Source organism: Zeus faber (assembly GCF_960531495.2).
Source record: "Zeus faber genome assembly, chromosome: 11".
NCBI lineage: Eukaryota > Metazoa > Chordata > Actinopteri > Zeiformes > Zeidae > Zeus > Zeus faber.
This window is the reverse complement of record NC_137205.1, coordinates 27454956-27468944: the sequence shown is the minus strand read 5'-3', so window position 1 is coordinate 27468944 and position 13989 is coordinate 27454956. Positions and strand designations below refer to the sequence as shown.

Sequence of the window (13989 nt, the reverse complement as noted above, 5' to 3'; positions counted from 1 at the left end):
TAATCATAATAAAAAGTACCACTGATGTTTATTCATAATTAAATAATAAGGCAAAAAATTATAATTATTGAAACAATAATAAATATGTTAATAATTATTGATATTTTTGTAAATTATAATTATTAATATTGTTTTTATACTACTACAATTACTACTAATACTATTACTACTACTACTAGTACTACTACTACTAATAATAATTATACAAAAAAAACAAGAACAATCATAACTTTCACAATATTATTGTAAACATCTTTTATGTTGGCCAATAGTATAAATTAATTTAAAACAAGCGTCAAAACCAATACAGCCGCTCAGCACCAATACTGAAACTCCCAATATTAGCAGCTCCGAGGCAAAAGCTTAAATTGTGTCCCTTCACAATAATCCAGATGAAAGGTTTTTATTATTTAAATTTTAAAAGATCATTATTCAGGATACTGCAGTTCCTGTTTGTATTGTTTCTGATTAGTTCGCAGTTTAACCCACACCCCGTGAAACCTGCAAGGGCCGCAGATGCTGCTGTAAAAAGATTGTAAAACAGATTGTTCACTGCAATTCAGTCTCAACTCACACACAAAGGAGTTTGTCCTGAATTTCACCCTGTGGAAATTTTGTCTGCAGGCGTCTGTTAACGAACGACTTTCGGTTGGAAATTATTTTGTGAAACGCAGCTGCAGGAATCTTGCGGATTAAATAACGATTAAATAAATTACGTGAACAGATCAGATAGTTAAAACTGGAAAAGCCCGAGGAAAAGTATTTTTAATTTCATTTGTATTTATTTGTTTATTGCATTTACCTCAGAATCCCACGGTCTTGAATAAAAATAAAAATAAGCTATTTACATAATCCAGTTTCATTCACCGTCCCCGCATTTGCCGTAAAACGAAATTCCGCCCAAACTGTATAACCTTTATCATCTCAAACAGCACAATGGCCGCTGTGACGCAGATCTAATTTCCTCATTTCAACACGTCGTATGTAATTATACACTCTTCGTGTGTCGAGAAGCCATGAGAAAAAAAAAATTGAGCTTTGAGCCCCGACCAAAAAAAAGCAACAACTTCGAATCCTATCTTTTGTGTATGATGTGAATCCAAACCCAGATTCCCTAAATAGCTCAAGCCGGTGCGGCACCTTGGATTTTGGGGCTGTAAAAGTGACATTAGAAGGCCGCCGCAGACGTCTGGGGGTCGGCTGCGGTGTTTTGTTGCCCGTTTTATTGCCCCGCTGTAAGGATGCGTCGTTTCGGAAGTGAGACAAAGGGAGGTCGGGCCGGACGCACCAACACACACACACAATCGCACGCACGCACGCACGCACGCACGCACGCACGCACGCACGCACGCACGCACGCACGGGAGGGGAAGGGGGTCAACAAACGTTGCCGGCCACAAAACAATAAATTGCAGGCCAGGGTCGCAAACCTGCAACCGGAGCCAGCGGGCCGGAGGTCCGCAGTCGGTGTTATTTGTGCTTTGTGCGCCTATAACGTGCTTATTTTGGCACCATTTCAATCTTAACGTTCATTATTTTTATTGTGCTCCGCTAGTCCTTCCCCTCAACATGTATCTTCAGCAATAGCGAATTTTTAAGATCACATTATCTGATGTGAACATATTTATTGTAATGTGTGTGTGTGTGTGTGTGTGTGTGTGTGTGTGTGTGCGCGCGCGCGCGCGCGCGCGTGTGAGGAGGGCATTAATTGCCCCCACACACTGAGCTGCCATCCAGTCGTGTGCAGTTTAAAACATGGAAAGATAGTCCAGTAATATTGTACTTGCGCTACGCTCAGACTCGCTTTAAATCCACTTTGGATTCGGCGAAGCTCAAACACTATGAATAAAGAAAGTATATCATTTATCACGCGGGAGTTGAATCCTTTCTGTTAATATTTTCATTCTTTCCCACCTCCTCCCTTTCCGTCCGCGTGTTTGCTTTACAGCCGTTTAGTTCTTAACCTTCAGAAATTTATACCCTATAAACTTTTACGGCCGTCATATTCCTTTATTGCGCCGCACTGCATTGAATTTTCCTTTCCTTCCCTTTCCCTTTTTTTTTTTTTTTTTCCTCCTCTCTCTTTTTACGACAGCAGCCTCTTCCACATGCTCCGTCCCTCCCTCCCCCTGGCCGCCCAGGCCCGGACACCCCAGGCCCGCGTCCCGCCAGGCCCGCGTCGCGGCAGAGCGAGCTCCACATCCTGCAGCGCTGTTTGCTTCCGTCGGGTGGAAATGGGAAGCGGACAAAAACAACCCACACGTCGGGGAGCGCTCCCACGCACGTATGCACGCACGCACCGTGAGACGGAAAGGCAACAAATTATAACGTCCAAAAAAATAAACAACAACAACTGGGACAGAAAAAAAAGAAGAAAAACAACCCTCAATAGAGCCTATTGACCGGCCTGCTGACCAAAGAGCACGTGAGAATGTCTCCACTTAAATAGCAGAGAAATGACGGAGATAAGATTTAATACGATTTATCAAGCTCCGTTAAACAAGTTTAATTAAGAAAAACCAATGACACAAATGATACCACTGCAAATTAACAATGATTTTGTGTGTTTTTATGCCGTGGCCGCACGCACGCACGCACGCACGCACGCACGCACACACAGCTCGCCATTAACATTTCTTTCCCTGCCGGTGATAAGGCGTTTGACGCCGATCGGTTTACTTTGCGTCGTTGAATTTTTTTAAATGGGAGCGTTAGAGTGTATTCAGGGCACATTTATAGTGTATTGGAAGGATCCGGTGCCTGCAATGCTGTCACATCTGCCTCGCAGCCAAAAGCCTTTGGACCCTGCTTCAATATACAACCGTTAATGAGTCCAGAATGGCTGACGCGCACAGACCGCAGGCCCTGGCACGGAGCTGCATTCCTGGCGTCCCTTGGCTGCAGCGCGCGCGCGCACACGCACACGCTCTCAGATCCACAGTCGTTTTCCCTCTCGCACGGCGACCAGAGCAGGCTGCTCCAAGCGGATCCCCCACAGTTGCAGCGTGAGACGCGCGGAGCCAGTTGGCTGGTCGTGTTTAAGGTTTTTCCCCATTTGAATTTAAATGACAGGCCCACGTCGGCTCAATTAAAATGAATGATTAATTCATCCATTCATTTAAGAAAAGTAAACTCCAGTCCAAAGTGATGCGTTTGCGCCCTGTGTCCTGTTTAGTTTTCCCGGAAGGAGGAGGTGCGAGCCGCGCCGAGGGCCCTTCCGCGGTGACACACGGTGTTCGCCCGCCGCCTCCAAAGGTCAGCTGATTCACGCGTGTCCGACAACGCCGCGTGGTCGCGCGACGCTCTCCCGGAGGTTCGCCGAGAATAACACCTCCCGATTGATTCCCACGCGGGAAGGGGGGCGTCCGCCGAGTCCACCATCGAGGTGAATAGGAGCCGAGGTTCCCGTTTGAAGGATCCCTGGCACGTTGCCACGGAGACGAGCAGAAGGCCAACGCTCGGACCTCCGTTCGCTGCCCCCGGGGACCTAATGGCCTGGCGTCTCCCCGGCGGGTGTCTTTGAGAGGACCCCGAAACCACGCCGGCGAAACCGGCGTCGTGACCCTTTTGGGGGACCCTCACTCCGTTTGACCAGCATTTTGGCGTCTGCCGCGGTGGATCGCCGCGTTGAGTAGGATTACAGGCGTCGTTTCCAGGCCTCGGGTCCCTGCTCCTCCACCTCTTCCCCGAGGAGAGGGGCCGAGGAAACACAGCGGAGCAACTCGGCAGAATGTGTTTACAATTTGCTCCGCAGCGGCGGGCGGCGTCCCGCGGTGAGCCCGGCCTCCAGATGCCCGAAACTTTGTTGCGGGGAACCCCGCGGCTCCCCTGTCGGTCCCGGGCGGCGGGGAGCGCCGGGCGGCGGCGGGGCACCGCCGTTCATTCGTCTGACTTTATTGGAACAACTTACTCACGGCGCTCAAAGTCCCCGCGTCAAGTCTCTGCGCAAGTTCATATCAACCCTGACCCGTTGGGTAATATACTGGTTTAATAATACAGGAGTCGTGGGGCGGGGCGGCCTGCGAGGGAGGCCCTGCCGCTGGCTTTGTGAGCTGCCGCGGGATTAAACTTTAATACGCTGGGTTGAATATGAGCCGTAGCCTGGCTTCCAATTACCACTGATGGACTGTGTGGCTGCTGTTCACCGGGATTTGGGAATATCCATGTGTCCTGGAAACGTTTGAAGACAGACTTACATTGCTACTACTTCCATCGCTACTACTTCCATCGCTACTACTTCCATCGCTACTACTTCCATTACTACGACTTGCGTCGCTACTACTTCCATCGCTACTACTTCCATTACTACGACTTCCATCGCTACTACTTCCATCGCTACTACTTCCATTACTACGACTTCCATCGCTACTACTTCCATCGCTGCTACTTCCATCGCTACTACTTCCATCGCTACTACTTACATTACTACTACATACATTACTACTACTTCCATCGCTACTACTTCCATCGCTACTACTTCCATCGCTACGACTTCCATCACTACTACTTACATTACTTCTTCTTACATCGCTACTACTTACATTACTACTAATTCCATCACTACTACTTCCATCGCTACTTCTTACATTACTACGACTTCCATCACTACTACTTCCATCGCTACTACTTCCATCGCTACGACTTCCATCACTACTACTTACATTACTACTTCTTACATCGCTACTACTTACATTACTACTACTTCCATCACTACTCCTTACATTACTACTTCTTACATCACTACTACTTATATTACTACTACTTACATTACTACTACTTAGATTAATACCACTTACATCACTACTACTTACATTACTACCACTGACATTACGACTACTTTCATTACTACCACTTTCAATACTACTACTGACATTACTACTACCTTCATCACTACTACTGACATTACTACTATTTTCATTGCGACTACTTACATTACTACTACTTTCATTACTACTACTTACATTACTAATACCTTCATTAGTACTACTTACATTACTACTACTTGCATTACTACTACTTTCATTACTGCTACTTACAATACTACTACTTACATTACTACTACTTGCATTCCTACTACTTTCATTACTGCTACTTACATCACTACTACCTCCATTACTACTACTTACATCACTACTACTTACATTACTACTACTTTCATTACTGATACTTTCAATACTGCTACTTACATCGCTACTACCTACATTACTACTACTTTCATTACTACTACTTTCAATACTGCTACTTACATCACTACTACTTACATTACTACTACTTTCATTACTACTACTTTCATTACTGCTACTTACATCACTACTACTTACATTACTACTACTTTCATTACTACTACTTTCATGACTGCTACTTACATTACTACTACTTTCATTGCTACTACTTTGATGACTGCTACTTACATTACTACTACTTTCATTACTACTACTTTCATGACTGATACTTACATCACTACTACTTACATTACTACTACTTACATTACTGCTACTTACATTATTACTACTTTCAATACTGCTACTTACATCGCTACTACTTACATTACTACTACTTTCAATACTGCTACTTACATCACTACTACTTACATTACTACTACTTTCATTACTACTACTTTCATTACTGCTACTTACATCACTACTACTTACATTACTACTACTTTCATTACTACTACTTTCATGACTCCTACTTACATTACTACTACTTTCATTGCTACTACTTTGATGACTGCTACTTACATTACTACCACTTTCATTACTACTACTTTCATGACTGCTACTTACATCGCTACTACTTACATTACTACTACTTACGTGACTGCTACTTACATTACTACTACTTTCATTACTACTACTTACATGACTGCTACTTACATTACTACTACTTTCATTACTACTACTTACATGACTGCTACTTACATTACTACTACTTTCATTACTACTACTTACATGACTGCTACTTACATTACTACTACTTTCATTACTGCTACTTTCATTACTACTACTTACATGACTGCTACTTACATTACTACTACTTACATGACTGCTACTTTCATTACTACTACTTACATGACTGCTACTTACATTACTACTACTTACATGACTGCTACTTACATTACTGCTGAAGCTACTGGACTTGTTCTGCTGCTTCTGTTTTGGCGATGATCTCCTATCACTCAGTAACAATACAGTCTGTCTGTCTGTCTGTCACTCTGTCTGTCTATCGGTCTGTCTGTCTGTCTGTCTGTCTGTCTATCGGTCTGTCTGTCTGTCTGTCTGTCCGTCTGTCTGTCTGTCTGCCTGCCTGTCTGTCTGTCTGTCGGTCTGTCTATGTGTCTATCTACGTGTCTGTCTGTGTGTGTATATAGATGTATTAGTATATATATATATATTGATATATATGATATATATGATATATATCATATATATCATATATATCATATATTTATGATATATATGATATATATGATATATATATGATATACAGGAGTTAATTCGGAAAGCTCCAAACACACTGTTCCTCATCACGCTCCAAACCATGAGTATCCACTGTGTTCCCAACTGTAAGTCGGGAAAACAACCGTGACCGCAGCAGAAAGTCTCCAGACGCTCAGGCGGCGTTAATGGACGGATGACGGCGCTTTTAAATGAACGCACTCATCGCGGTGCGCGCGCGGGGCTTCCGTGCGTGGGCGTGCGCGCGCGGGTGTTTATGAGACGATGACAGTGTTTCCTCCTTCAGCCAAACAGACGCCGTTGGTGCACAATACAGACGGGACGCATTCTGCACACATGCTGCGGTATCCGACTCTGGAACAAGATTGGTAAAGTCGAGGACACGGAGATAAGATTAGAAGAGAATAGAGATCCGTGTGAATGAGGTTTTACATAAATGGAAAAATACTCTGGGATGTAATTGGAACATGTGATGTTTTGCGTGGTTTTATTTCCCCCGGAGCAGCACGCACTCAGATCGATAATAATGAGACAGTGTCGTACCGTAAACTTCTTTTTAATACGAATCCAGCATCAGCAGTGCCATCGCACAAAGGAACAACAACACAGGACAAAAGAAAAACCAAAACAACAACAAAAAATAAAAAACCTCACAACGACACGTTAAAGTAGAAAGAGTCGACGGGGAAACATACCAACAGAAGGAGCCTCCTCAGCCTTGTAGGCACACGATTAACACGTCTTTATAAAATGCACAATAAGAAAGAGCCAGGGCCTCCAAAACCGCCTTCCCACTGGTGAGATTGTTGTTTTAAATGTGGAAAAAGCTGGAAAATCGTCTTATTTTGCCTGCAGTTCTTTTTATATTTAGGCTAAATTATATTATTAAAAAAAAAAAAAGAAAAAGAAAGAAGGAAATAATTGGCTAAGTGTCCCCCGCAGAAGGCTACTGACATGCAAACCCGCAATTAAGTCTTTAAATGTCAGGGTTACAGACCGCCCATAGTTTACCTTTAAACATAACATAGACAATGTAAATACAGAATAATCATTGGACTGATAATGTGAAAGGGGATTTAACAGCCAGCACAAAAACATGTAAACATAATCTAAGTGTGGTAGAAAAAATACAATATTACAGTAAAATGCCGTTTACTGTCAACAAATCATAACATATCCAACATACGTAACTCATTCCGAGAGAAAATACACGAGGTTACTCACTTTATATACAATAAATTAGAAATATCTGCTATTGATGCTATTTTGTCAGATAGAATTAAGACACAAAGAGCTAAAGGACAAAATAAGGTTTCAGTCGAGCCACATGCGCAATCCGTGTAAACATTTCACTGGGAAACAGTTTTGGTGGAACAGTGTCCGTTCGTAGAAAAAAGAAAAAGGAATAATTCCTCTTCACTCGCAGCCATGAAGACCACGGGGCGCTCTGCCGCGGAGGGGCCGCCCGCCCAAGGTGGAGAGAGAAACGGCTCCGACGTCCTCGGGGTTGATTTGCGTGCGTGCGCCTCTCGAAAAAGAGTCTTTCTGGCGCGCGTACGCAGAGGTCTCGCTCGTAGCCGCGTTTCGCTGAGCCGTGCGGGCTGCATGCAACATGGCCTGTGGTCGCTCGGCGGGGCAGAATCAATACATCAACTCAAATATGGAGGAATCCGCCGTGAGATTAAACGTGAAAAAGCAAACGGAAACCGGGTGGGTGGCTGTGTGGGTGGGTGGAGGTGGGGGGGGTCGGGTGGTGGTGGGTGGGTGGTGGGAGGGGGGGCGGGGGTCCCGAAGAAGACGCCAATATAAAAATGATTTTTTTTCTCATCGGGGGGAAATCGCGGTTTATTTTGGTGTCGGTAAAACCGCGGAGCATCCGCGATGTTTCAACGCAGCGTCTCTCGGGGCAGCCGGCCGCCTGCTCGGCTTATAATAGCAAGCTCCCGGCGGAAGGTGGTTAAAGTACTTATTACGCCTCGAAACGTTGCATTTCTAGGTGACATTGAAATGTCTCCATTTGGGCGAGGTTTGTTCCAGAAACGTAGGTCAGAATAAATTAGTCCAGGGTTTAAGCGTTTTTTTTTTTTTTTTTTTTTTTTTTATATAATGTGTATTTATTCTGCGTTCTGCCTTGGGCATTTCCGGCTACCTGCCTTGGGTGGTAGACACCTTCTTAACAAGACACCGGAGAGCACTGACACGGCGTCGGTGGGGAGAGGATATAGGAGCGCACTTATCGAGCGCCATCCATCCAGCAGACGCGGGCGCGGCCGGGTTGGATTAATTCCACGCTATCTTCTAATTACTTGGGCGTGAGAGTGGAAAACAAGCGGGAGTTCCCGCCTGTATCGAAACCGCCGGCAACTACACATCCATCTCGTCCGAGAGCGGAAGGAACGGGAGCGAAACTAATGAAAGAAGGAGGGGGGAAAAAAGTAAAAAAATAAAATAAAAAAATAAATAAAAACAAAAAAAAAAAAGCGGAGGACCGCACGACGAACCGCCTCCTCTCGCCTCTCCGGTTGTGCGCGTTTATTAATGACCGCGTGAAAACTCGGTTTCAGCACCTCCCTGACGAAGCACCGGTGTCAGCGGCGGAGCAATAAATAACTAATACTAGGAGAGACGACCCCCCCCCCCCACCACCTCTCCCTCCCTCCCTCCCTCTCCTAGACCCCCTTTGCAGCCATATGTGAGGGTGGGGACTGCTCTTCTGCTCTTCAGAACCGCGGGGTCTGAGATGAAAATGGCGTCCCCAACCCTCCATCCACCCTACCATCCTTCCATCCCTCCATCCACGTCCACATCGGGTGGAATCCGTCAACCGCTCCGACTCCTCCTTATTGGCAATTCCAGTTTGGCCCCCGGGGAGGATTTCGGCGACGCGGCGAACAACCCCCCCCCCCCAAAAAAACAACAAAAAAAAAATAAAAAATAAAGATAAAAATGGCCTCGTGTATTTTTTTTTTTTTTTTTTTAAACAGCTCGGACGCGCGACGCGGGGGGCGTGGCGTTCGAAGGATCGAGTGATGCGTGCGCGCGTTCCCGGGGGCTGCTGTCGATCACCTTTCGAACCGATCGACGCTCCCATTATCCGCTGACTAGACCGGAAGGACGGACAGCCAGCCCCGTCGCGTACGTACTTGTGTGTGCGTGCGTGCGTGCGTGCGTGTGTGTGTGTGTGTGTGTGTGTGGGGGGGGGGGGGGGTCGTCCTCACAGTGAAAGTCCCACACAGGGTTTTGAGCGGTCGCGAGCGCGCGTTTCTACCCAACCCCCCCCCCCCTCTACAGTCTAGTCCTTGGGCTGGTCCTTGCTCTGCTTCTTCATCTTCATCCTCCGGTTCTGGAACCAGATCTTCACCTGTCGCTCCGTCAGGTTGAGGGCGCGCGCCACCTCGTGCCTGCGGTCCCGCGTGAGGTACATGTTGAAGAGGAACTCCTTCTCCAGCTCCAGCGTCTGGTACTTGGTGTAGGGACAGCGCTTCTTGCGCGAGGAGCGCGCGTGCAGCCAGTTGGCGGAGGGGTCGTCTGTGAGAGGGGGGGGGGGGGGGGGGGGGTGGAGAGAACCAGACGTTAAGACGCGCGCACACTGGAAACGGAATATTGGGCCTGTAAATCAAAGCGGGTTTTTTTTTTTTTTGTTCCTCCTGCGTGATTTTCAGAAAGAGAGGCGGAGACGCAGGGGGCGCCAGCCACACACACACACGCACACACACACAAAATGTAAATAAATAAATAAAACAAAAACAAACAAAAATACAAGAACCTGAAGATTTCTGACGTTGTTTTGTCTCTCACCCCCCCCCCCCCCCCCCACCACCTCCACCCCTCCCTCCTCCACCCTATAAATCAAGACGTCGAAAGCGTTTTCAAATATTTGCATACCGAACAATCCGCCCCGTGCGGCTACGTAACTCCCGCGGTGAGACGCAGCCGGGCGTCCGGCGTGAAAGCCGCGTCCGCGCCAAACCGAGGCGAGGCGCGCGCATGTCCGAACATAGCCCCCCCAGGTGGAAAATTACAGCGATTAAATTGAAACACGCGTGGTTATTAAATGGTTATGCAGAGCAACAACTGTCTATCCACTGTCCTCACGTCACGAGGGATCCGCGCTTAACCGCGTGTTGCCGTTTTTACATTTAATTAAGCTTTCCTGATACTGGTTGAAGTAAAAACAATAAAAATAAAAATAAATGACCCACAGACAATGACTCCTCGATTCTTCGGCAACAATTCCTGGGGAATGAGGATAAACGGGCCAGAGCCAGATGGACCAGAACCCGATGCCAACCAAGCCTCTGACCGGCGTCAGGTTCTGAGTTTTCCTGACAACTGAGTTGAAGTGAGGGTGTCTACGCAGTGCTGCCGAGCTGATGTAAATACGTTCATAAACAAAACAAAAAAAACAAAAAAAAACATATATTGCGACTTTGCATTTGCATTTCATCCAACCCACCAAGCCACAATGAGAACACGCAAATTCCTTCTCCTGCTTTTGAGACAAATATTTGCGTCGTTTTCTTATTGCAGCAGACGTATCAATGATGTCGTAACGTCGGTCCTATACACCGGTAATCTATGGTCGGCGGGTTCAAGATCGTCCTTTAAACTGAACACGTCAAAAAGTGGAAAGCGAAGGTGTCCCAGAGCCCGCTGTGCAGCAGAGGGCGGAGGCACCTGTGAGGGTGGTGCTGTCAAGGCGCACGCAGTGAACCCTGAGCCCGCAGCACCTGCTGCGACTCTACATGGTCACAGGCTGATGCCCTCCTCACGGAGAGGCTAAAACTCTGTTTTTCCGCCGTCTTGCTCTTATTGTGTTTCCCATAGTTTCATCCACACACGTTTGACTTGCTCGGCATCCTTTTACAGGAGGAAATTCAATTATTTTGTTCATATTTTGTTAATGAAATGAGTCAGGCAGAGGGGATTTAACTGGACACATAATGCTGCAAAAAGGGGTTATTGAATAAAGCCCGAGCACACTAAAAGCACCACACTTTCCTTGGGTGGATGAAATGTCCCGCAAGGTAAAATAACAGTTTTCACCAAACGTCCAAAGTAACAGGAGAGCTTCTTGGACGCCGGTTCCTCCAAAGTTCAAATTATGAATTATACGTTGGATTTAACCCTTTTGCTCTCCCCTTGTGCGCTCTGTGATCGCGTGATCCTCAGCTCGCTCTCCGCCGCCCCCCTCCTTTCTCCCTCCGTCCCTTTCTTCTGCTTCTTCTCTCCAGAAGTGGTAGAGCTCTCTCTCTCTCCCCCCCACGCCGAGTCTCTCTCCTTCATTTCCTCAATCTCTTCATCGGTCTCTCCCTCCGTCCCCGCCCCTGTCTCTGGGGGTTTCAGAGCAATGTAATTAGTGGCGCACAGTTGTCGGGGATGCTTGGCGTTGGCGTTGGGCTAAAAGCTCTTTGGCGCTCCCTCTGTGAGGCACAGAGGCACCTCGCCCGCAGAGAACACGGGGCCTGCATCGCGTTGCCCCGGAGACCGCTGACCCGGGTCCAAACACTCGCAAGGCAGCCATTTTGAACCGCCCCGGGAATGTGTGAACGTAAAATAGGCGCAATCCTCGTATCGGCCCAATGTCTCGACGCACGCAAACCTACCGCCGGGCATCATTGATCATTTGATATCAGGGGTTGCGATTTTCTTGGGAAATTTGGAGGAAGGAAAACATTTGGATTAGCTATTCCCGTGGCAACGTGACTTTGGACCGGCGCCCCCTGCGGGGCGGAGCTCTGCCCACGGAGGGGGGTTTGCCCATTAAAGCGCGTTGCCCTGAGTGGCAGCGTAAATGCTCGAGTTTCCCCACTGCATTTCAACTGTGACACAAGACCACATTGTTTTTCAGCGTCTACGCCTGGATACTGATGTCGGTTCGGAAAATTATTTCTGATTTTATTGCCAGAGAAATTCGTCACTGGTCGGAGACTGCAGACTGAAAAAAAATGTGGGAAAAGCACAAGCTAGCATAATAGAAGCTATTGTGGGCCCCGGCAAGAAAACTACGGTCGGCGTAAGGATTAATGAAACATGTATAACTCAGAGGGGGAGTGAAGTGATAAAACATATGGACAGGCAGGTTATTATTATTGGAAGGTGGAAAGAATCAGCCACTGTGATCTGTTTAGGTTAGCTGGCGACGCACAGTACTGGGCCCGGGACACTGCGGCATTGTCGACCCCTTCGCTTATTTGTCACAATTTAAATTTCCTCTTTTCAAAGTGGAGATCCTTCGGTTGAAGACGAATTTGCTTCCCTCCCTCGCCGTGCAAAGCCTCGCAAATCACCCGCCGTCCGTACAGCGGGCAGAGTCTCAGGTCTCTCCGAGAGGGGAGAGATTTCAGACGAGATTTTTATTTATTTTTTTTGTATCCTCTGTTAGTGCATCCTGTGTCAATTGATTTAGGACGGAGCAGCGACGATCTTATCGCTGCAAAGTCACGGGGAAAGCCAGACCTGGAGAGGCTTTGACACAAAAGATAGAAAATGACACGTTGAATGGGATTTTCTTTGGAGGGGGGGGGGGGGGTCTATGGGCGTAGGCCTGTGCATGCGTCTGTGTGTGTGTGTGTGTGTGCGTGCTTGTGTGTGTGTGTGTGTGTGTGTGTGTGTGTGTGCGTGCTTGTGTGTGTGTGTGTGTGCTGAGGGAGAGAGAGAGAGACACAGAGAGAGGAAGAAGAGAGAGTGAAAGGATGAATATTAAGTATGTGTGTTTGCGAAAAAGAGAGAAGGCCTTCATAGAAGCCGTACAGTGTGAGTGTGTTTCTCTGTGTGTGTGTGTGTGTGTGTGTGTGTGTGTGTGTGTGTGTGTGTGTGTGTGTGTGTGTGTGTGTGTTTATGTGTGTGTGTGTGTGTGTGTCAGGCCACGGCATCAAGACACCGGAGGATGTGTATCTTCACCAACACTTCTGAGTCTCGCTGCTAAATCTGAAACCCATGTCCTCGGTATTAATACCAACATTCAGCCTGGCACGATGGTGTTTTGCCAGCTCCCCGGCGTGATCTCCAGGCACAGAGTCGCATGTGATATCTTAAAAGTATATTTGTGTATTATGCCATTTAAGTGAGCAAGCTGAACATGGTCAAAGCTCAATCGGGTTGCGGATGCATTAAGCAAAGAGCATCTTAAGTTATTTAACGGCAGATGGAGATCTGCGGCTACCTGCCTTGTGTCACTGCAGCCTGACAGGCGCAGGTTGGACGGAGGGACGTCCCCCGCCGAGGGGACCCCCCCCCCCCCCCCCCCCGGAAACGCGTCATCGGCGAATACAATCCGTGCACAGACGTCTGGAGCCGATCCCGCCTGCCCCGACTTTCAAGCGCCGGGTTCTCGATTTCGCCCCGACGCACGGTAACATCGGCCGCTAAGAGGTGAGAAGAGGGGGCTTTGTCACGCTTAAAGTGGGTGCTTCGCCTTCCCCCAAGTGCACGATCGCCTCCAGGACCGTTCATTAGCCCCGGAGAGAGGAGCCCCGGCTCCAGCTGTCACAGACAATGACAAACCGAGCTGAGGAGCCGGGAGCCGCGG

At 47.4% G+C, this 13989-nt stretch overlaps 1 protein-coding gene across 1 annotated transcript in view; it reads right to left on the bottom strand.

The window, feature by feature from the left end:
* Positions 1-9750: 9750 nt before the first annotated feature.
* The window catches only part of LOC307237388 (homeobox protein Hox-B9a-like), a gene marked incomplete at both ends in the record, with an annotated part of 11797 nt that continues 7558 nt past the window's right edge, over positions 9751-13989 (bottom strand). Inside the window, one exon of the mRNA XM_080010101.1 lies at positions 9751-9986. Coding sequence (XP_079866227.1) covers positions 9751-9986 — 236 coding nt within the window. The remainder of the gene's footprint in view (positions 9987-13989) is intronic.